We start from the raw sequence: 24,740 nt of genomic DNA, 5'->3' as shown, positions 1-24,740 counted from the left end.
ATGGGGGTGAGGGTGAGGGTGAAGGTGCGGTGGGGGTGAGGGTGTTGGTGGGGGTTGGGTTGTGGCTGGAGGTGTGGTGGGAGTTAGGTATGGAGGGGTGAGGGTATGAGTGGGAGTATGGGTGGGCATGGGAGTGAGGTGGGAGTAGGGGTATGCAGTTGTAATAGGCAAGCAGAGGAGTATGTAGGTTGGTCCAGGGCCCACAGCTCTGAACCAACTGATTGGGTAGAGCTCTGGGAGGCACCAACTCACAGGTGGCCCACGGAACCTACCCCAATTCCGCTGCTCCCTCCTTAGCCTCTGGGTGTTGTGGTAGCTAGCAAAGTGTGCTACAGCAAGCTCAGCGAAAGCTTTTCCAGTAGCCTTGTTCTGGGGGAAAGACAAGCTATGTGTGTCCTCTCACATCAGGGCCTCTGTCTGTTGTTCTCTCTGGAACATTCTTTCCCCAGACCCCACACACAGCTGCTTCCTTCTGGTCATTTAGGTCTCAGCTCAAAGGGTACTTCCTCAGAGAGGCCTTCCCTGTTCACCCTGCTGAAAATGGCCTCCCTCTGGTTTCTGTTCTATTATCCTGTTTTATTGTCCCCATGGCAATGTCACTATTTGGAATTATTGTATTCGTTTGCCTTTTTTTTTTTCCCCCTCACTAGAATGTAAGCTCCACAAGAGCAGTGCTTTGCTAGGCCTCTTCCCTGTGGCATCCCCTAGTGCAAGGCCAGGCATAGTAGGTGCTCAAATATATCTTCAAGAAAAGAATAAATGCATGGCCAGAGACACAGGAAATAATGCTATCCACCCCCTTCTCAGACACCTCAGAGTCCTGAGCCTCCCCAGTCTTGGGCCACCTTCTCTGCCAAGCTACCTTCTCTACCTTCCTTGGGTATGGCTCCCCTTCACCCCACATATGGTCTGAGCTGAAGGAAAATTGAGGCCCAGTCACAGCTGGGGATCCTGGGCCCTAGCCTGGCCAGGGCCAGACCTGCAGAGTACCTGAACATGGCCCTCGATTCCCACAGCGACTCCAGCCCACGCTGGTGCTGGCAACACTGAGTGCGGCCTTCGGCTCTGCCTTCCAGTATGGCTACAACATCGCCGTGGTCAACACGCCACACAGGGTGGGTACAAGGTGGGTTGGTGGGCAGTTGAATTGGGTCTACAAGACAGGGAGACAACTGCCATCTTACTCCACGGAGGCCGCCATCCTCCCCCCAGAGGCTTCCGTTTCCCACCCTCACTCCCTGCAGCATCCTCATGCCCCTCTTGGATTCCTGATTCTGGAGACCAGGGGGTGATTGGACATGTGCCCCCAACAAGTGTCATCCTCTCTAGGCACAATGGGATACTAGGGGGACCTGGATTCCCTGCCCAGTCACACTGGCCCTCAGTCCTGCTGCCCTCTTCCTGGGAAGACCACTTATAGAGGACAAAGAGAAGGGGTCAAGCACTAAGCCCTGCGGATTCAGATTGGGGAGAAGGAAAACAAAGGAAACAGAGAAGGGGCCCCTGACAGGTGGTGGACAGCCGGGGGCAGAGTGTTCCCAAGGCCTAGTAAAGGCTGTGAGTCAAGTAGGGAGAGTCAAGATGAGGACTGAGACTGACCGCTGGCTTTGATCTTGTACGGGTGACCTTGACAAAAGCAGCTGAGGTGAGAGTTGGAGACAAAAGCGTGATTGGAGTGGGTTCACGAGAGAATGGGCCAAATGAAGTAGAGACAGGGAGTACAGGTCATTTTTGGAATTTTGCTTTAAAGAGAAGCAAACAAAGGGAGGTTAGCTGGAGGGAACTGATCTGAACGAACAAATCAGTATTAAAAGAAATACACCACAATGCTGTTTAGAAGAAAGGGTGGCAAGACTTCTACTTGCTTACTTTGGACACGTCATCAGGAAAGATTGGTCACCAGAAAAGGGCATCACGGTTGGTAAAATAGAGGGTCAGCAAAAAACGAGGGAAACACTCAATAAGATGGTTTGACACAATAGTCAAAAAAATGGACTAAAACAAATCAACTATCACAAAGTTAGTGCAGGACCCAGCAACGTTTCGTACTGTTATACATAAGGTCTCCCTGAGTCAGAGTTGACTCAACACCAACTAACAACAACAATAAACTGGAGGAAGTTGAGGTGGTCAGGTTAAGTTTTTATAGGTAGGAGCCATGTTTGTGGGTTGGGGTGGAGAGAGAAGGACCAGTGATGCAGGATGGAGAGGGGACAATTGCAGGCAAGAAGTCCTTGAAATGGCCAGAGGGGACAGGACCCAGTGTTTCAGGGGGGAGCAGCAACAATTACCATTTATTTGCATATGCTAATTCTTCTGGTTTTTTTTTTTTTAAATCAATGTCATTAGTTTAGAGCTACGTCTGTTGCAGCCGACTGCTATAGGAGGTGTCTTATCTAGTGCTGCTATAACAGAAATGCCATAAGTGAATGGCTTTAACAAGGAGGAATTTATTCTTTCATAGTCTAGGAGGGTAGAAGTCCAAATTCAGGGTGTCAGCTCCAGGGGAGAGCTTTGTTTCTGTCAGTTCTGAGGGAAGATCCTTGTCGTCAATCTTCCTCTGGCCTAGGAGCTTCTCAGCACAGGAGACCCCAGGTCCAAAGGAAGTACTCTATTCCCAGCATGTCTTTCTTGGTGGCATGAGGTCCTTATCCTCTCTGCCCACTTCTCTCTTTTGTATCTCAAAAGAGATCACTCAAGACCCAACCTAATCCTGTAGATTGAGTCCTGCCTCATTAACATAACTGCCTCTAATCCTGCCTCATTAACATCATAGAGGTTAGGATTTACAACACACAGGATAATCACATCAGATCACAAAATGGTGGATAACCACACAATACTGGGAATCATGGCCTAGCCAAGTTGACACATGGTTTTGGAGGAGACAATTCAGTCCATAACAGGAGGTGCTACGGTTAATTGCTCATGACGTATATTCACACACATGTAATTCTTACCATTGGTGGAACATCTTTTCTCAAGTCAAGCCATGTGCCATCACGGTATTACATTTAGTGCCCACAGATTCTCTAGGGATATAAGCCATCTCTCTAACCAATGAGGAAACTAAGACTTACAGAGGCTATGAAACTTGCCCAAAGTTATACAATTAGTAAGAATATTTCTTAGGTTTCCTCTTGGTGAGGTATGGCTTCGAAAAGTGACTTATTTAACAGAAAAAGATTTTGTGCAGTCTGGCTCCTCACCTTGACCATCATACCATAGATTTTTCAACCTAGGTAACGGCCGAGAAGCAGCAGGTTCACTGAGTCCTGGAGGGTGCTGACAGAAATGTCCCCCTGTACTATGAGAACACGTAGACCATCGTTTCTCGTGAGCTGCACAGTACTGTTTGCTGGGGATGGGGTGATGTTTTCCAGCTCTTGAAGTCATTTTATAACGAAACCTACTTTGAGCGGCATGGGGCCTTCATGGATGAGAATGTCCTGCTGATCCTGTGGTCTTCCACTGTGTCCATGTTTCCTCTGGGCGGCTTGCTGGGATCGCTGGTCGTTGGCCTGCTGGTTGTTAAGTGTGGCAGGTAAGCAAGCAGGAGGCCTGCTGCTCCTTTAAATTTCAAGTTAGTAAACCACACCTCCTGGTGACTGGCATGTGATGGGAGGTGGTGCAACCCTGAAGATTAGAGGTCTAAAGTCTGGTCCCCACTTTGCCATGACCTCATGACCTGAAAGCAAATCCCTGAATTCCTCTGGGATCTCTTTCCCTGATCAGTCGCAGAGGAGGGCAGAGGTGGTTCAGTGGTAGAATTCTCACCTTCCACGTGGGAGACCTGGTTTCAATTCCTGGCCAATGTACCTTAAGTGCAGCCACCACCCCTCCATCAGTGGAGGCTTGGGTTTTGCTGTGATGCTGAACAGGTTTCAGCAGAGCTTCCAGACTAAAACAGACTAGGAAGAAGGCCTAGTGATCTACTTCTGAAAATCAGCCAGTGAAAATCCTGTAGATCACAATGGTCTGGCCTTATTGTGCACAGGGTCACCATGAGTTGGGAGACTTGACAGCTGCTAATAATAAGTCAGTTGCATGGGAATAGCATTCGCACCCATCATTTACCTCATACAGGTGATATTGCCCTTGAGATCAAAGTTCTTGATGGTGCTTACCATAGTGCCTTGTAAGCACTTCTAGCAGGTGTTCAATAAATGCTTGTTGACTGGGGTCGGGTGCTTGGGGCTCCAGATTGTAACAGCGGCAGGCAGCCTCTCCCTAGGTGACATTATCAGAGTTCTGCTGTCCTGAGGATTGTGGTTCAGCCTGAGTCACTCCATGTGCCACTGTTCCACACCTTATTTGGAAATAAAAAATAGTCCTTTGTACTTTGCTTGGTTTCCATGGGTCCACTGATCTTCATGCTTAAGCCCAGGTGCTCCAAAGACGTGCCTCCATAGATAAGGACAGGTGCACAGGCCAAGGTTCCCGCAAAGGAAAAGCGTGAGCCCAGTAACAGAGCTTGGCTCAGGGGACTTCCTTCACTCACGTCCTCCTCATTCAGAATTCACAATTACACCTGGACTTGGATGTGCCAAGTCAGGCAATTTGTAGGAGGGAGTGGAACGCCCTCAAAAGAAAAAGAACTTTTAAAGAACCTCAGCACATTCCATTTTCATACACAAAAAAAACTGTTGACAACCGAAATCAAATTATTTGTGAAACACGGCCCACAGGACCTCTTCTTCTAAATAATTAACAGTTAATTTGCCGTCCTATGTGTACTTGAATGAAGAAAACTTTCAGTACATTGTAGTTATTTTATAATTCAGGCTTTTTAGTAATTTGGACTGTGTGCTCTCAGTAAGGTTGTTTGGAGTGTCAGAATGTTCTAGAAGCCTAGGCTTGGCTTCCACTTCCCTGCTTGAACCCCACAGTTACAGAGCTTCTGCTACTGAGGAATCTCAGAGATTGGTCTTATTACCTCCTCATTGTGCAGACGAGATGGCTAAAGCCACGGGGCACAATGAAGCCAGCCTTGTCCTTGTGGGTAGGAAAGCCCAAGCTTCCCTGAGGCTAACTGGGTTCCTGGGGGTCAGGAAGGCTGGGGGGTGGGCTGCAGGGCTGATGTGAGCTCTGCTGCCCCAGGGAGAGAGAAAAGGAACCCAAGGAAGCTAGGCTGGGTCTCTGCTGATTGTCTGGGGAGCCCTCGTGTAGCCCACTCAGCTGGATCGGTTTCTGGGTTTCTGTTTAGAGCCCTCAACGAACTGGCTCCTGATACCAGAGCCCCACCTCGTGGCTTGGCTGACTCAGTGTACCTGTATCAGTCAGGTCCCAGGTGGCACTCGCAGGTCTGGGCAGTGTGGGGAAATCCCAAAGGATGGTGCAGTGAACTGGGGGCTGCTGACAGCTGTACACCTTCAGCCCGGAGGGGCGGAGGGAGAAGCAGTTACCAGCTGCTGGAAACAATTGTGAGGAGACCAGCCAGCTACCACAACCCACCGCAAGGGGGCTCCCTTCCCTTCTTCGACCCACTTCTGATCTCTTTTGGCAAAACCCAAACCAAGGCGAGGGGGAAGGGGCAAAGCAGCCACTGATGCAAGGCAGCAGAGGGGGCATGCAGTGAGGAGGAGAAAGGGGGCGAATCATCGACGGGGCAGGCACTGTGTATCCAGCGTAGTGCTTTTTTCGGACATTCACACCCTCACCTTCATTTTCACCTTGGAAGGGACCTTAGAGACCATCTAGTCCAACTCCCCACCTGATGCAGGAATCCCCTGTTCAACGTTCCTGGCAGTGGTCTTCTAGCCTAGCCTCTGCTTGAATACCACCAGTGACAGGGAGCTCTCTACTTTTTTTTCCCCCTTCCTGATTGTTAGAATACTTTTCCTTCATCTCAAATCTTCCTTCCTGGAACTTCCACCCGTTCGTCCTTGCTTTCTTAGTCTTCCCATCCATCATCCCATTCTCAGGCACATTCCTGGCACCTCTGAATGACTGATTTGGAGAACATGAGTTGGTGTCAGGGGACTGCTGCCACCTCAGCCCTCCTGCCCTCTGCTGTTGTTGCAGAAAGGGGACCCTCCTGATCAACAACTTCTTTGCCATCGTGCCCGCCATTCTCATGGGAGTCAGCAAAGTGGCCAAGTCTTTTGAGCTGATCATCTTTTCTCGAGTGATACTGGGCATCTGTGCAGGTACCTGGGGTGACAGCCGACACTCAGCCTGTGCTCAGGTTCGCATTGGTGGGGGGATCCAGACAGACACCCCCAAGCCCACTGGCCGAGGCTAAAACCAGGACTGATGGAAAGCGGTCTCCTTTTGGCTCTCGCAGCTCAGTCTGGCTCTTTCTGCTTTCGGAGCAGCCTCCTGTCTCCATCCTCAAGCCCTGTGAACTGCATGCCCTTCCTTTTACTTAACAAAACTTCTTATCAGGGAGGGATCTTTAAAAACACGCTTTTAGCTCTTGGAAGCTTGCTGTAAGAAAGCCATGTGAGGAAGCTGGTCTAGCTTACTAGAGGATGAGAGGGGACGTGGAGAACTGAGAAAATCAGCGACACCCAGCCCTGCGGATGGGAGAGGGAACTATCTTGGACCTTCCCTTCTGGCCAACCCTCTGGCTGATTACAGCGCATGAGTGAGCCCATGGGCAACCTCAGGGTTGGAGCTGCCCAGCAAAGTTCAGAATCAGGAGAGTAGTGTTGGTTTGTGCTGTCGAGTTGATCCCAACTCATGGCAGCCCCATGCTCCATAGGGTCTTCTTGGCTGTAGTCTTTATGGAAGCAGATTGCCAGGCCTTTTCTTCTGTTACATGGTGCTGCTGGGTGGGTTTGAATAGCCAACCTTTTGATTACCAGCTGAGGGGCAAACCATTTTTGATACCCAGGAGCTAGAAGAAATAGCAACTTCTTGTTATTTTAAAGGTTCCTAAAGGGTCAGAAACCCTGGTGGCATAGTGGTTAAGAGCTATGGCTGCTAACTAAAAGGTTGGCAGTTCAAACCCACCAGGTGCTTCTTGGAAACTCTATGGGGCAATTCTACTCTTTCCTATAGGGTCGCTATGAGTTGAAATCGACTTGACGGCAACAGGTGTAGTTTTTCTTTTTTTTTTAGAGGCTACAAATGGTTTGCACTTGAACGTTAACCTAAAGGTTGGCAGTTCGAACTTGCCCAGCAGTGCTGAGGAAGAAAGGCCTGGAAATCTGCTTCCATAAAGATTACAGCCAGGAAAACCCTATGGAGCAGTCCTACTCTGTAATACACAGCGTCGCCATGAGTCGGAATCGACTCGACGGCAACAGGTTTGGTTTCGGGGGCTTTGTTATTTTATGCCAAAAAAAAACCCAAACAAAACACGTTTACCTTGAGGTGTAAACAACTGATAAGGCTTTACGAGGTATCTGCTGAGAAGGATGTACATTTTAACTGAGGTTTAGAGTCTTCAAGCAAAAGGAATACAGAATTTGGGGACTTCACTCACATCTGCCAGCAAGTGAAGTTTCTTAACTATAGTAGATTCATCTTTTTTAAAAAAAAAAAAAGTTATGCAAGCAATATATGGTTTAGAATAGACCCAGGCAAAACAGATGCCATTAAGTCCCACCCCTCAGAGGCACACAGTGGTCTGAGATCTTCCCCTTGTACAAACAGCCCCCACTCTGTGACGAGGGAAAACTCTGGTGGCGTAGTGGCTACATGCTACGGCTGCTAAGCAAAGGGTCGGCAGTTGGAATCTGCCAGGCACTCCTTGGAAACTCTATTGGGCAATTCTACTTTGTCCTATAGGGTTATGAGTCAAAATCGACTCGATGGCAACAGGTTTGGTTTTTTGGTCTTCTGTGACAAGGAAGGTGTGGAAATTCTCGTCATGCCCTGGATGTCCCCGTGGTGGTCTGAGCATTCTGAATGGGTTTCTTCATGAGCTCAAGCTAAGCAGATAAGATTGGACCTGAGGGGAGGCAGGGCTGCTGGGTAGGCTCCTGCCTGCCTGTCTCCTAGTGTTGCTGTAATAGAAATACTACACGTGACTGGCTTTAAAGAACAGAAATTTATTTTCTCGTAGTTCTGGAGGCTAAAAGTTCAAATCAGGGTCTCAGCCATGTCAATTCTTTCTGTGAGCCTCTCTCCTTGTTTCTGGCATCTGCTGGCCAGATTTTGTGTTCTTTGGCATCTGTCTTCCCCCTGTGTCTCTGTGTCTATTTTACTTTCTTTATAACTCGGAAGTGATTAGGTTTAGGACCCACCCTATACTGGTATGGCCTCATTTTCAAGCACAGTCATATCCATATCTTAGGTACAAGGGTTAGGATTTCAACACATATTTTTTGGAGGGGGAGCACAATTCAATCCATAACACTGCCAGTGAGGGCTGACCCCACGGAGAAGTTCAGGGATTATGAAATAGAATTGAATTAAATCTCTGGCTATGGGTCTCAGGAGGTGGGAGTTGTTCTTTCCTCTTCTGATTTTGTTTTGCCCAAACTAGGCATATCCTACAGTGCCCTTCCCATGTACCTGGGAGAGCTGGCTCCCAAGAACCTGAGGGGCACCCTGGGGACAATGACCGAGGTCTTTGTCATATTTGGAATCCTCCTAGCTCAGATCTTCAGCCTGCAGGCCATCCTGGGAAATCCCGCAGGTAACCAACCAGCAGCACACAGAGGCTGGGGTGGGGGTAGGGGGAGGGTGGGCAGGGCTGGGGAATACACCAGAACCACAGGTGTACTGGGTCAGTCCCTCATCCAGCTGCACCTGGTGCTGTGGATGGGTCAGGCCAGATGAGGACTGAGAGTTGACCTTGGGAACGGGCACATGGACCTTGGTGACACCAGTGGCCATGACGAGTACAGTTTTGGTGGGGTGATGAGGCAAAGCGTGCTTGGAGAGGGTTCAGAAGCCCATGGGAAGGGAATAGGAGACAGGCAGTGTAGACAACTCTAAAGAGCTTGGCTATAAAGTGAAGGAGAGAAGTGGGGTGGTAGCTGGAGGGACAGTGAAGTTGAGAGAGGAGGGATTTTTCTTTCCGACTGAAAGAAATAGCAGCACACTTAGATGTCCTGTTGTTGTTGTTGTTGTTATTGCATGGGGTCGAGTTGATTCCAACTCATAGCGACCCCATGTGACAGAGTAGAACGTCCTCATAAGGTTTTCTAGGCTGTAATCTTTGTGGAAGTAGATCACCAGGTCTTTCTCCCATAGAGCCACTTGGTAGGTTCTAATCACCCACCTAACTGAGCGCTTAAGTCCTAGGAGGGACTCAATAGTGAGGGAGAGCTATGCAGGAGCAAGCAGGTAACACAGCCACCGTTACTGTCATGTGGGTGGCACTTGTAGACAGAGGCAAGGTCATCACCTGAGAGTGAGGGTGCAGAGGATGAGGTGGAGGCAGGAGGAGAGAGGAGAAAGTGTGAAAGAGTGTGAAATAGGGATGTGGGCAAGAATGCAGGCCAGTTCTAAGGCCTGCGTGAGCATAGTGGTTGCTTTCTTTCTTTTTTTAATAAACACTTTCAAATTACCTAAATTCACAAATCTCCTTAATAGGCCCATCAATGTCTTTGCAGTCCCCTCAGTTCCTTGAGGGGACTCAGAGCCTAGGAACCCAGTGGGTGCCCAATGGAAGATCAGTGGGGGTAATGATTCCCAAACTACCCCAGTGTGGTTGACTATTAAATACTCCAATTCAGGGAGAGAGGCTTCAACCCCAGGGATATGAATGAAAGCCAGGCTGGCCTATTACTGCTAATAGCCACCAAGTAGTACATGCTTCAGAGTGCCTGAGTGGTGCACATGGTTAAGCACTCAGCTACTAACCAAAAGGTTGGAAGTGCAAATTCACCCAGAGGCTCCTGGGAAGAAAGCACTGCCAATCTACTTGTGAAAAATCAGCCATTGAAGACTCAATGAAGACCCTGGGTGGCACACACAGTTAAGTAGACAGATTGGTGGTTCAAACTCACCCAGGGGGCTCCTTGGAAGACAGGCCTGGTGATCTGCTTCTGAAAGGTCACAGCCTTGAAAGCCCTATGGAGGAGTTCTACTCTGCACACACGGGGTTGCCAGGAGTAGGAACTGACTCAACGGCGCCTAACAACATACATACGCACATATATATAGGAGCTCTGGTGGTACAGTGGTTACGTGCTTGGCTGCTAACTGAAACGTTGGCAGTTCAAACCCACCAGCTGCTCTATGGGAGAAAGATGTGGTAGTCTGCTTCCATAAAGATTTACAGACTTGGTAACTCTACCAGGCAGTTCTACTCTGTCCTATAGGGTTGCTATGAGTCAGAATCAACTCGATGGCAACAGGGTCAGATTTTTTGGCGTGTGTGTATGTGTGTGTGTGTATGTACATACATATGGTTGCATAGTGGTTAAGACCTATGGCTGCTAACCAAAAGGCTGGCAGTTTGAAACCGCCAGGTGCTCCTTGGAAACCATATGGGGCAGTTCTACTCTGTCCTATAGGGTAGCTATGAGTCAAAATCAACTCAATGGCAGTGGCTGTGGTTTTGGTTTATATATATATATACACACACACACATACATATATCATTTGAAAACCCGATGGAGTGCAATTCTACTCTGACACACATGGAGTTGCCATGAGTCACAGTCAACTCAACAGCAACTGGTATTGTGTGCTTAGTGAGTGTGGTCTCTTTCAGTCCCCTCCACTCCTGTGGTATTTACTATTATTATCATCGTCTTTATTTTACGGGTGAGAAGAGTGAGGCTTAGAGAGGCTAAATCACCTGTCCAGTTCACACCCCAGCTATTGCGGTGGTTGGTGGTAGGTGCAAATCTGTGCTCTTGGTCAAATCTCAGTACTACCTTCTCGATCCAAACCTTCCAGAAGGAGCTCACACAGTCAGCGCTGGGACCACCCCTCTTCCAACCATAACATTGGAACAAGACGTGGCTTCACTTTCTCCAGGGCTCAAACTTGTAAACCATACACTGTTCCCAAAAAAAGCAATGCTCTTGTTGCAAAATGAATTAACAGCCCATATACTTTTTTCAATTATTTTTTCCGTCTTCAATGTGGAACCCCTTCGTGGGTGGGCCCCAGGCAGCCATGTGCTGGCAAGGACTATGTCCCTTCTGTCCTTGGTTCTCGCCCGAGGGCTGAGACATCACAGGCGAGTGACCTTCTAAGATGAGAGAGTTCTGGCAGAAAGTCAGTGAGGGGTGCTGGGAGCCCCAGGGGTCCCCTGGCTGGCCTGGGGTCTCCAGTTCATGGCGTTGGTTCCTTCCAGGCTGGCCTGTGCTCTTGGCCATCACAGGGATCCCTGCGCTGCTTCAACTCCTGACCCTGCCCTTCTTTCCTGAGAGCCCCCGCTACACCCTGATCCAGAAAAGAGATGAGGAAACAGCGCGACGAGGTATTTGCAAGGCAGGCTGCTCTGTCAGAGCCCTCTTGTGACTTCCCTTCCCCTCCTCCCCATGCCTGCCAACCTGTCCCTCTCCAGTCCTGCTTGGAGGGGAGAGCAGGCTGGGGGTGTGTGCAGGAGACGCAGACCCATGGAGGGAGGAGGGGGGCTCCAGGGCTGGGGTCCACAGCTGGAGCTTGGGTAAGAGTTAGAGTTGGATCAGAGTTAGTCGGCATGTTGAGAGGGTGATCAGGGTGGGATGCAGTGCAGGTGGGGACATGGTCAGAACGTTGGGTTTAGTTAGGGTCAGGTGAGCACTTAGCACTGGGAAGATGGCCAGCCTGTGGCCAGGGTGGGGAGGCAGGCAGAGGCGAGGGGGAGCCATCCCCGTTTATCCTTAACCTCCGAAAAAGCTGCGGTGGAGGAGACGGGGCTGCGGTGGGGGACGTGCTCTGCTCTCCCACAGCTCTGAGGGCACTGCGAGGCTGGGCTGACGTGGAGGACGAGATAGAGGAAATGCGTGTGGAGGACCAGGCCGAGAAGGCTGAGGGCCGCCTGTCTGTGCTCAACCTCTTCACGTTCCGGCCTCTGCGGTGGCAGCTCATCTCCGTCATTGTGCTGATGGCCGGGCAGCAGTTTTCTGGGGTCAACGCGGTACGTGGGGCCAGGGGGCAGCCGCTGAGCCCAGAGCAGCAAGCCGGTGTTGGCGAGAAGGAGGAGTTAGTCCTGGGCAGGCTGCTTGCTGTGCGCATGGTTGCTCTTGCAAGGATCCACTAGAAGGCAGTTTAGCATTAATTAAACTCAAGAAACATTTGGTGAACAATTATGGATAGTATTTAAAGAGCCCTGGTGGTGTAACCGTTAAGTGCTCAGCTGCTAACTGAAAGGTCAGTGGTTTGAATCCACCCAGTGGCTCTGCAGGAGAAATCGCTCCTGTAAAGTGTTGTTGTTGTTGTTAAGTGCTGGCGAGTTGGCTCTGACTCATAGCAACCATGTGTACAAAAGAACGAGACTGCCTGGTCCTGCACCATCCTCACAGTCGTTATGTTTGAGCCCATTGTTGCAGCCACTGTGTCAATCTATCTTGTTGAGAGTCTTCTTCTTTTTCACCAACCCTCTAATTTACCATGCATGATGTGCTTCTCCAGGGACTAGTCCTTTCTGATAACATGTCAAAAGTATGTGAGACAAAGCCTCGCCATCCTCGCTTCCAAGGAGTGCTCTGGTTGTACTTATTACAAGACAGATCCGTTCGTACTTCTGGAAGTCCGTGGTATAGTCAATATTCTTCGCCAACACCATAATTCAAATGCATCAGTACTTCTTCCGTCTTCCTTATTAATTGTCCAGCTTTCACATGCATATGAGGTGATTGAGAATACCATAGCTTAGGTCAGGCTCACCTTAGTCCTCAAAGTGACATCTTTGCTTTTAAACACTTTAAAGAGGTCTTTTGTAGAAGATTTGCCCAATGCAATATGTCATTTGATTTTTTTTTGCGTGTGAGTGCTTTAAGTGAAAGTTTACAATTCAAGTCAGTTTCTCATACAAACACTAATACACACATTGTCATGTGACGCTCATTACTCTCCCTACAATGTGACAGCACGCTCCTCCACTCCACCCTGTATTTCCTGTGTCCATTCAACCAGCTCCTGTCCCCCTCTGCCTTCTCATCTCGCCTGCAGACAGGAGCTGCCCACAGTCTCATGTGTCTACATGAGCTAAGAAGCACACTCCTCACCAGTATAGTTTTATGTCTTATAATCCAGTCTAATGTTTGTCTGAAGAGTTGGCTTCTCCTTGATTTCTTGACTGCTGCTTCCATGGGCGTTGATTGTGGATCCTAGTAAAATGAAATCCTTGACATCTTCAGTCTTTTCTCCATGTATCATGATGTTGCTTATTGGTCCAGTTGTGAGGATATTTGTTTTCTTTATGCTGAGGTGTAAACCATATTGAGGCTGTGGTCTTTGATCTTCATCAGTGTTTCAAGTGCTCTTCCCTTTCAATAAGCAAGGTTGTATCATCTGCATATCAAAGGTTGTTATGAGCCTTCCTCCAATCCTGATGCCACGGACAGCCTAGAAAACCCTATGGGGCAGTTCTACTTTGTCACATGGGGTTGCTATGAGTTGAAATCGACTCGATGACATCTGACAACAACATCATGGATAGTATTGATATGGCTGTTGTTAGCTGCTGTTGGGTCAGCACCCAATTTATGGCGGCCCTGTGCACAATACAACAAGATGCTGCCCAATTCTGCACCATTCCCGTGATAAGTTGCAGATTGGACTGCCGTGATCCATAGAGTTTTCATTGACCAATATTTCAGAAATAGATTACCAGGCCTTTCTTCCTTGTCCATCTTAGTCTGGAAGCCCTGCTGAAACCTGTTTAGCATTGTAGCAACTTACAGATGGGTGGTGGCTGCATATGAGGTGCATTGGCTGGGAATCGAACCTGAGTCTCCTGCATGGAAGGCAAAAATTCTACCACTGAATGAACTACCACTGCCCCCTTCGCATTCTTTCTGTGTGCAAGGTTCGGCCCTGCATCCAGGAAGAACAAGAGCAGAAATGAGTTGGGGACTCAGTGGAGAAGCCAGAGTTCCAAATAGAGGGCTGTGATAGATGGTCACATTTTATTGCACAGAACATTTTGTTTGCAAGTAACAGGCAGCCCTAGAAAGAGCTTAAGTGAAACAAGGTTTAGTTTACAAAACCAGATCCCTCAGACAACAGAAGCCCAGGAATGCAGTGGGGCCTTCAGAATAGCCTAGAAGCAGGGGTGGAATGACATGATGAAGCCCAGGAAGTTCTCTTTCTGTCTCCCAACTCCATCTCTCCCCATGTGCCTGCTTCCTTCTTCTGTTGTCCAGAATATTGTTCTTGGCTTCCCGGTCCCCAAGAGAACACACCTTGGTCCTTTCCCTCTATACAAGAAACCAGCTAGACTGAAATGGAGCTGGGTTCCCGGAAGATGGGTCACTGGTCCAGCCTGTGCCAGGAACCCACCCCCTGCTCACACAGCCATAACCGATGGTGGCATTGCTTTGTGTGAACATGGTTGCTTTTGCTGTAACTGAATCTATTGATGGTGTGAAGGGCACAGATCTGAGAAAAATGGGGGATCACTTCCAGGAAACATAGGCAGTTGAGTGAGTAAAGCAGTTGGTGCCAAAGGAAAGTGTTAGGAAGAGTTAAGCCACTACCTGGGCCTCTGGGCCTCTGGGCCTCTCCTCATGGCACCTGTGCTTTTGTTTTAGATCAACTACTATGCAGACATGATCTATACCTCGGCAGGCGTGGAGGCTGAGTACTCCCAGTATGTCACAGTGGGGGCTGGTGTGGTCAACATAGTGATGACCGTCATCTCGGTGAGTGACTGGAGGTGCCATTCCCATCTGAGAGTCTCTAGAAGTGTTCCTGTGGGCACAGAGGAGCCACACAGAGTCATCTTAGAGATGGTGGCAGCACCGGCCCTGGAGTGGCCCGAGAAACATGCGCTCCTGGCTGGAGGTGGACTTCCTAGCTATGTGAACTCGAGCAGGTCACTCAAATACCTTCACGTCCAAGTTTCTTCTTTTGTGAAATGGTTACGGTGATTGCAGTACTGGTATTCTGATATTGGTGCTGTTCTCATTGGTGTGATACTGTTACTTCAGAGTTTCATATGTGGGAATTTGAACAAGTTACACTCCATGAAAAACGTGAATCAACAAAGGTGCGTTCATTAGAGCCATGTGATCATGATGGGCCTTTCTTTAGGCCTGTCCCAAGTTATCTTATTATTCCTAGTTCCTGGGTTACCTGTGATGTTAAACTTCTTCTAGAAATGTATTACTTAATTACAGTTTCCGTGGAGCCCTGATGGCACACTGGTAAAGAGCTATGGCTGCTAACCAAAAGGTTGGCAGTTTGAATCTACCAGCTGCTTCTTGGAAACCTTATGGGGCAGTACTACTGTGTCCTATACAGTCACGATGAGTTGGAATTGACTTGAAGGCAATGGGTTTGATTTTTTTTTTTTCCTTCTGGTTTAGTTTAAGCCCCAGTCAACTTCCAGAGGATTTAGAATGTTAGAGAGACAGGGATGGGAGAGTTAAAAGCGGCAGGAGAGAGTGGTGGGAGAAATGAGGGAGGGAAGGAGGAGCAGGTCCTGGCCCATTTCCAAACCCTTCCCTGGAGTCTGTCCACCCTTCCTCCTGCTGGATCCCTTAGCTCCCCTCCCCTTTACCCTCTGGGGTAGGGCCATTCTCTGTCATCTGAGCCCTCCTACCTTAGGATAAAGAACTTTGACTAGAACCTTCTGCTGCATTCTCCTACTTGGAGAAACTCAAGCCAGAAAGAGAGCCTGCCTCTCTCTCCTGGAGGGGCAGCTTCTGAGGATTAGGCTGGAGAAGAAACTGATCTGAGACCCTTTCCCACCCTTTTCATAAAATACTGGTCTGAGTGGCCCTCTCTTTGTGGTGGTGAAGACCAGCCCCTCCTTTAAGGTTGTTAGAGAATTGGAAGTAACATAGTACACACGGGCACTGAGTCAGCCCTTGACGAGTGCCCGCTGTTGGTGAGGGTGGCAGAGGGTTGGAGCAGAGACAGAAAGAGTATTAGAAGTAAAGAAAGGAGTCCAATAGGAAAGGGCAGAGCCCGAGCTTGGAACATCAAAGAAGAGGCCCACTGGGCAGGGAAGTGGGAGATGCCTATCTGGGAAGAGCCCTGGAAGAGGAATGGGGGTGGGGGACACTCCCACCCTGAGGCTGGATTCTGGGCAGCCTGTGTGTCCGTTGGAGCAGCTGGGAATGGGGCGTGAAATCCAGGGTCTGCTGATGACTTGGATAGTGACGGGCAGTGGGTGCAGCCTGACCACATGACCATCAACCTCCTGTCAATAACCCCGCAGCAGGGCTAGCAAAGAGGAGTGGTAGAATGAGGGTGGGGGACTCAGAGGCCCAGGTTACAGGCCCCAGAGCCCCCGGGCCAGAGCAACTCCTCACCCCACCTTCCCCTCCAGGCCTTTACCGTGGAGCTGCTAGGGCGGCGGTGCCTCCTGCTGGTCGGCTATGGCATCTGCGGCTTTGCCTGCCTCGTGCTGACACTGGCTCTGCTCTTCCAGGTCAGGACCATATTTTTTGCCCCTCAGGCCACTGGGACCTGGCAGGGAGGTGGGAGGAATCAGCACCCTAGACCACGTGGGTAGTCTTCAACCTGCTGACTCCCTGCCCCTTTATATACAAGTATTGTGCAATGCCCTCTTTACCATGCCTCCTGAAATGAGACTCAGGGGTGCCTTCGCTTACCTACACACACAAACTTAAGTAAGTAAATGAATTCAATGTCCTGACAATAAAAGGAAGGGGTCCTGGTGGTGCAATGGTTGAGCGCTTCGTTGCTAACAAAAAGGTTGTCGGTTCAAACCCACCCAGCAGCTCCGTGGGAGAAAAGACCTGGTAATCTGCTCCTGTAAAGATTACAACCAAGTCGTCTGGGGTCTTAAAGGCTATTGAGTGGCCACCTAAGATGCATCTATTGGTCCAAACCCACCTGAAGCAAAGGAGAATGAAGAACCAAAGACACAAGGAAAATATTAGCCCAAGAGACTAAAAGGGCCACATAAACCAAGAAATTCCATCAGCCTGAGACCAGAAGAACTAGATGGTGCCCAGCTGCCACCAATGACCGCCCTGGCAGGGAACACAATAAAGAGTCCCTAACGGAGCAGGAGAAAAGTGGGTTGCAGAACTCAAATTCTAGTAAAAAGACCAGACTTAATTGTCTGACTGAGACTGGAGAAACCCCGGAAGACATGGCCCCTAGACTCTCTGTTAACCCAGAACTAAAACCAGTCTCAAAGCCAACTCTTCACACAAAGATTAGACTGGACTGTAAGACATAAAATCATACTCTCGAAGAGTGTGCTTCCTAGTTCAAGTAGATACACGAGACTAAATGGGCAGCTCCTGTCCAGAGGCAAGATGAGAAGGCAGAAAGGGACAGGAGCTGGTTGAATGGATACAGAAAATCTGGGGTACAAAGGAAGAGTGTGTTGTCACATTATAGAGAGAGCAACTAGGGTCACCTAACAATGTGTGTATAGATTTTTGTTCGAGAAACTAAACTGAGCTATAAACTTTAACTTAAAGCACAATTAAAAAAAAAAAGATTACAGCCAAGAAAACTCTACGGAGCAGTTCTACTCTGTTACATGGGTCACTGTGAATTGGAATCACCTCTGTGGCATCCAACAACATACGATAAAGGAGCACAAAGAAAACAATTTACAATAAAATATGTATTTTTCAGTGTAAATGCTCAAGTGCTGCTACCCTAGCAAACACCTGCTTATAATGAATAAGCGTGGATTTAAGTAAGAAGAAACCATTCCATTCAAGAAATACAGGAAAATGAGAACAGACTTAGGGGTGGACCACAGGTTAACTAGAGTTGTTGTTGTGTGCCGTCCAGTTGATCCTGACTCATAGTGACCCCGTGTATTACAGAATAGAACTGCCCCACAGGGTTTCCTAGACTGTAAATAGCTACGGGAGATCACCAGGTCTTTTTCCCATGGAGCCGCTGGGTGGTTTTGAATGGGCAACCTTTTTGTTAGCAGCCAAGCATTTAGCCACTGCGCCATAGGGCTCCAGACTTGTGTTGTGCACTGTTGAGTCGATTCCCAAGGTATCTGTATGTGACCAGTTAAAGAAAGAAATAACCTCCACGGAAGCACAAACAGCAACATCCCCAGGCAACTTAGAGGGTTGGGATGGAGGAAGTGTGGGAAGAATGTGATTTTCTTGCAAAGGAGCCTGGTCCGATTGATAAATATGTTGTTAAATAATTCTCTAGGTTATAACAAAGGGCAGAGCTCTTATCTTGAAATTCTACCACTTGTCCAAATATATGTCAGTCTCTATTATTAAAAAATGGAAACCCGGGTGGTGTAGTGGTTAAGTGCTATGGCTGCTAGCCAAAATGTGGGCAGTTTGAATCCACCAGGTGCTCTGTGGAAACTCTACGGGCAGTTTTATTCTGTTCTATAGGGTCGCCATGAGTCGGAATTGACTCGATGGCAGTGGGTTTATTATTAAAAACACCTTGGAGGCTAGATCAGGATGAACTGGAAAAAGAAACAGTAAGATATAGGCGCTCTTAAGTAGTTGGTAATAATATCGGAGTAAGATTAAAACAAGGTCCCTGGTGGCACAACGGTTAAGCGCTTGACTGCTAACTGAAAGGCTGGAGGTTCCAACGTACCCACAGGTTGGAATGTCAGAGAAGGAGCCCACTGGGCAGGAATTGGAAGATGTCTGTTTGCAAAGATCCTGAAAGACCTGGAGATCTCCTGTAGAGATTACAGACTACCAAACCCTGTGGGGCAGGTCTACTCGGTCACATGGTGTCGCTAGGAGTTGAAAACCAGCTCGATGGCAACTAACACGATTAAAACACAATAGCTAACCCCAGCAATAAACCCGTACGTTTTATTTGTAATTTTCTAAACATATATAGTAGGAAGTCCAGATAACTTTCAGCAGGTACAAAGAGCCCTTCAACCAAGGGTCTGCCACACATGTCAACAAGGTGGTCTTGGGTCACTCCAACTTCCAGTGACTCCATTTCTTCTCCCATTGAACTAGCAATCATGATAGGAAACACTCATAGGGCGCTGACTGCGTGTCGGGAGCTGTTCTAAGTACTTCACCAGCATCAACACATGTAATCCTCATAAACAACCCAGTGAGGAAGGTGCCATTTTTCTCAGCCTCTCCTTATGGACGAAGAACCTGAGTCACAGAGAGGTAAATCAACTCTCCTAAGGCCACGTAGCAAGTAAGGGGCAGGCCAGGATTGGACCATGTGACATGGGCCCATGGGCAGATGACATGCCACATTTCCCTCGTGTCTGACACTTGTCCCCTCTTCCCCACTCAGCTCACTCAGATGCCTGGCCCAAACTGTTCTGTTTTTTTTGTCAGCCACTCCTTTGGAGGGTTGATGTCTATCAGCTCTTCTGGCCTGTGGTTCCTACAAGGGTTCTCTCCAGAGAGTGCACAGTGTATCCAGATCCCAACTCTGTCACCTGCTGAGCATGTGATTAGGCCACCATGGTCCCTGAAAGGCGAAGTCTCTCCTCGGTCTGTGTTCAGGGTTCTCTGGGAAATGTCTGCACATTCACGTAGGATGGAAACAATAATATATTCAGAGGGCTGCATTGAAGATACGTGAGAGTGGATGTAAAGGGGGAGAGAATAGCACCTGGCACCAGCTTGCAAGTAATGACAGCAGCCCCTGCTGTTATCTTACTCTTCCACGAGGTAAGGTTGATGAGAGTACTCACTGACAATCAAAGGCTACATGTCAATCGTTCTTCTCATCCTCCTCTCTTACCCACAGAGCGCTTGAGGCCCATATACATAAAATTTAGTTACGTAAAAAAAAAAAATTTTGTTTTAGGCCCTGGGAAATCCAGGTGTGGCTCCTTCCTCCCATAGCAGAAAGATGGACCCACAGGTGGGCCCATGTGTTTGAAGGGCTCTTGACCTACACTCTCAGGTCCCAGACCAGGCCTTCCCAGCCTCAGACAGCCCTGCCTGTCCCCACAGAGCACGGTTCCTGAGCTGTCTTACCTCAGTGTCATCTGTGTCTTTGCCTTCATCGCGGGACATTCCATCGGGCCCAGTGAGTACTTGCATCCCTCCCTCGCCTTGCCAGCCTAAAGGATGTGAGAGCCAGGCTGGTGCCCTACTGATCTTCTTCTGTGGCTCTGGATGTGCCTAGATTCAGACCAGAGCCCAACAAAGAGAAAAGCCTCTGTAAAGAGGGAGCTCGAGCCATCTGGGCCCCATTGGTGGTGCCTGGGTTCATCTGGAAGTCCTCTACTTGCCTGTGTCGGCCTCCAAGCCCAGGGTCCCAAGCTAAGTTGTCCACCACAGTCCCGTGTTCCCTTATTCCCTGTACACACAGCTCTGGGCCTACCTCTCGGGAGCCCCACACTCCAGATTCCCCTCCCCTCTGTGGCCACCTTGTTCTCCCAGCTTTGACTCATGTTGCTGTTGCCGTTGTTCTTGGGTGCCACAGAGTTGATCCCAACTCATAGTGACCCCATGTGACAGAGTAGAACTGCCCCATAGGGTTTTCCAGGTTAAGAGCTATGGCAAGCTATGGCTACTAACCAAACGGTCAGGAGTTCGAATCTACCAGTTCCTCCTTGGAAACACTATGTGGCAGTTTACTCTGTCCTATAGGGTCGCTATGAGTTTGAATCAACTCGATGGCAATGGGTTTGGTTTTGGTTTTTTGGTTAATCTTAACGGGAGCAGATCACCAAGTCTTTCTCCTGAGGGCTCACTGGGTGTGTTTGAATGGCCAACCTTTTGGTTAGCAGCTAAGCACTTAACTATTGCACCACCAGGACTCCTAGCTTTGACTGCTAGCACTCTAATGTCAACATGCCCTGGAGAATCTTTGTTTTGAAAGAGCTGTTCACAAACCAGAATAAAGGCACTGACCCATTTAACACGCATCAATGGAGAACTGCTTAGTCTGCGGGTGTTTCCAGCTTTGGATGCAGCCATGAACAAGACCAATGCAATAATATTTAAGGATCTTGGAGAAACGGGGTTTTCAGCAGGAAGCCTTACTGGTGCACTTTAAATGAGTGAGTGGGGAAGGGGAGAAGGGCCTCTGGGGAATGGGCTAGTGTGTGTTTAGACACCTGGGTTCTAGCTTGTTCTACTCCTTCCTGCCTGTGGAGTAGCCTGTATCAAGCCCCTGTCCTCCTCCAGACCCCAGGCTCCTCCTGGGAAAAGTGGGTAATCACCTGTGCCGTCAGGTACGAGATGATATGGCTGACAGTGACACTTAAGCCAGATCCTATCAGAGCACATGGCCGTTCCCCCACAGTACAGGGAGAGGCAGGCCAGGGGGCTGTGCAGGTAACCCCCTCACCAGCGCCCCCTCCTGGGAAGGGCTCTGATGAAGAGGCTCCCTCCCCAGTGACACAGTGTTGCACTTCAGCACACGTAGGAGTCCTAAGGGCGGCTTCCTCGGGGGGCTTTGAATAACCCCTTGTCTCCATCCATTAGACCATTCACTTGCAACAGAGCATATCACTTCTAACCCTACCCCCCACCCCCAAAAAGAACCAAACCAGTTGCCTTCTAGTTGATTCTGACTTATGGCAACTCCATGTGTTATAGAGTAGGACCGCTGCATACGATTTTCTTGGCTGTGATCTTTATGGAAACAGATCACCAGGCCTTTCTTCCTTGGGGTTACTGGGTGAGTTCAAATCACCAACTTTTAGGTTAGTAATCCAGTGCAAACCGTTTACACCACCTGGGGTTGTACCACCCCCAAACCAAAACCAAACCCATTGCCATTGACTTGATTCCAACTCACAGCTGCTCTAGGACAGGGAGAACTCCCTCATAGGGTTTCCAAGGCTGTAATCTTTACAGAAGCAGACTGCCACATCTTTCTCCTGTGGAGTGACTGGTGGGTTTGAGCTGCCAACCTTTTAGTTTGCAACTGAGCACTTTAATCGCTGCAACATCAGGGCTCCTAGTACCAACCCCCCCCCCAAAAAAAACCCCAAGGGAATGGAAATTGGTTCTTGGGGAGGTGGGGATCTTACTTTTTTTTTTTTTTATGCATATAAAGCCACAGAGATACATAGAGTACATAAACAGATATATATTATATCTGTGGTATTAAAATTTCACTGGAAGGGGTGGCAGTTCGGGGGAAATATATTTAGACATTTTAGACAAGGCAAAATGGTTGGAAAAAGCATTGACTTAGACCCAGGGGAAGGTGTAACCAGCAGGCATCTGCCATTCCTCAGATCTGCCAGAGGAGGGCAGCACGTCCCTAGCACAGGCGCTCAGGAGCGCCAGTCTCTCAATTGCCTCCCTAAGAATTTGATGAGGGACACTCACAGAGAGCAGGGGGCTTGAGAAAATGCTTGGCACCTGTAAGAAAACCAGTTGCCATCGAATCAACTCCAACTCGTGGTGACCCCATGAGTGTCAGAGTAGAGCTGTGCTCCATAGGGTTTTCATTGGTTGATTTTTCAGAAGTAGATTGCCAGACCTTGCTTTTGAGGTACCCCTGGGTGGACTTGAACTTCCAACCTTTTGGTTAGCAGCTGAGCACATTAACCCCTTGCACCACTCAGGGACTCCGACATCTGTGAGAATAAGGCCCATTCATTCCATGGACCCAGCTCCCCGCTACTCCTGAGAAGCCTTCATTTCATTTCTCTAAACCTGTTTTGAGCAGCTTTGGCCTTGGAGAAACTGAATAAGGGGAATTAAATCCAAGGTTCCCCTGGCCAACTTCACCAAGTGAGTGGATTTTTCAGCCACCTGTTGTGGTATGGGTGGGGCTCTTTCTGGTCACAGCAGGGTTGTCCACACAGATCATGGTGTTGGCCTTAGTGAACTCTGATGCGGTTGTGCCCACCACTGTGCTGCTCAGCTCCTGGTGTGCCCAGGAGGACTGAAGAAGGGGAGGAGTGCATGCATGGACGCTGCTGTCCTGCTTGGAGAAAGCAGCTGCTTCTCCTGACCATCTGGAATAGACAATACTTGAGATGCCTGGGAAGGAGGCCAGAGCAGGACATAGACCACTAGCCAGGGAGGCTCCTGGGAGCCCTGCTCCAGCCACCCATCTTGTGCTCTCTGCCCCAAGGTCCTGTCCCATCTGTGGTGAGGACCGAGATCTTTCTACAGTCGTCCCGGCCGGCCGCATTCATGGTGGATGGAGCTGTGCACTGGGCCACCAACTTCATTGTTGGCTTTGTGTTCCCTTCCATCCAGGTGAGTGAGGACACCTCCCTACGGGCAGTGTGGGTGGGCAGTCACCTCCCCACTTCCTCTCCCACTCTGCCCCAACCCCCAGGCAGAAGGGGCTCCGGGAAAGGAGCAGTAGCCCCCTTTCTACTAAGAGTGCTAATTCAGCAAGAGTAGACTCACGTGTCCACAGTTCCCTAAAACACCTGTGACACCCACTTCAGGTAACTCCTTAAACAGGCCAGTTTCCCATGTACGGAAGGAGTTCAGACACTCCAACTATGTAGGGCTCATTGCTTAGAGACTCTGGTCTGTGAGTTCAACAGAAAACAGAAAGCAAGTTAGAGCAAGAGCGAGAAACCCGCCTGTCACCTCCTTCCTGTCTTCTGAGGATGTGCCCACCAACTCAATGTTGTCAACATCTTAAGGCTCAGAGGACATGATGTCGCCATTGTTAAAAGGCAGATGCTGCTGCTGCTGTTGTTGTGTGCTGTTCAATCGATTCTGACTCATAGCGACCCTATATGACAAGTAGAACTGCCCCATAGGTTTTCCTGGGCTGTTTTCTTTACGGGAGTAGATCTCTAGGTCTTTTCTCCTCCAGAGCCCCTGGTGGAATTGAACCGCAGACCTTTCAGTTAGCAGCTGAGCACTTAACCATTGTGGCATTTAGCCATTGCGCCACCTAGAGGCGTATCTAAGGTACGGCAGGTATGGTACATGCCCTGTGCGCCATTTGAGGGGAGCACTGCAGAGCAGTTTCTATTAACCATTGCAGTTTCCATTGCCAGCTGTGAAAGATCATTCAGCAAGTTAAAACTAATACTTTCCTTTTTGAGCAGATATTATGATAAAACTATCTAAAAGATGGGTGTCAGGTGATTGGACAGCGGTGCAAATTCAGTGCTTGCCATAGGTGCCATTTTCCACGGATTATGCCCCTGGCACCACCAGGGCTCCTGTCAAAAGGCTAGGGTTCATTTTTTGACACTTGGGAGCAGGACCCAATCTTCTAGCTGTGTTCCTCCTCCGAGAGTAGAATAAAATTGGCCCCCAAGAAACATCTTAGTGGTTCACAAGCCTGGGCCAGCATTGCACCTGTCCTGGCCTTCCCCATCCCCCACCCCCCCACCCCACCCCCACCCCCGCTTTCTTTGTTTCTTGCCCTAGGAGGCCATTGGTGCCTACAGTTTCATCATTTTTGCCGGGATCTGTCTCCTCACTGCTGTTTACATCCACGTGGTTATTCCTGAGACCAAAGGCAAAACATTTGTGGAGATAAACCAGATTTTTGCCAAGAGAAATAAGGTGGAGATTCCAGAGAAGAAAGAGGAAATAAAAGAGGTTGGGCCTCACGTGCCTTCTACACCTGCCAAAGAGACTGCCTTTTAAAGAGTCTACGTGCCCACCGTGTGCTCACCTTCAAGGCTGCCTTCTCTGAGAGAGGACTCTCCACCAGGGCCTCTTCCTCATTTCCTTTCCCTATCTTTTTTTTTTTTATCTCCAGAGGAAGGGTGATAGCTCTGCCATTTTGGGGCTCCAACTGGCAACTGGAAGGCTCTGGAAAGTTTAGTCCCTGAGTTAGTTGAGAAGTGGCTCTTTTCCCAATGCTAACTA

General features: G+C 49.0%; 1 protein-coding gene across 1 annotated transcript; it reads left to right on the top strand.

The window, feature by feature from the left end:
* SLC2A7 (solute carrier family 2 member 7) lies at positions 1–24,515 on the top strand. The gene is made up of 12 exons (XM_003413183.2): positions 1–24; positions 1,017–1,115; positions 3,384–3,544; positions 6,025–6,149; positions 8,438–8,590; positions 11,210–11,335; positions 11,790–11,977; positions 14,595–14,705; positions 16,340–16,441; positions 19,932–20,007; positions 23,023–23,150; positions 24,294–24,515. Exons 1-12 carry the CDS (start codon positions 1–3, stop codon positions 24,513–24,515), a joined length of 1,515 nt encoding a protein of 504 aa, XP_003413231.1.
* The last annotated feature ends 225 nt before the right edge of the window (positions 24,516–24,740 follow it).

This window comes from Loxodonta africana, chromosome 3, assembly GCF_030014295.1.
Source record: "Loxodonta africana isolate mLoxAfr1 chromosome 3, mLoxAfr1.hap2, whole genome shotgun sequence".
Lineage (NCBI taxonomy): Eukaryota > Metazoa > Chordata > Mammalia > Proboscidea > Elephantidae > Loxodonta > Loxodonta africana.
The sequence above is the reverse complement of the archived record's forward strand: the minus strand, read 5'-3'. Positions and strand labels throughout refer to the sequence as shown.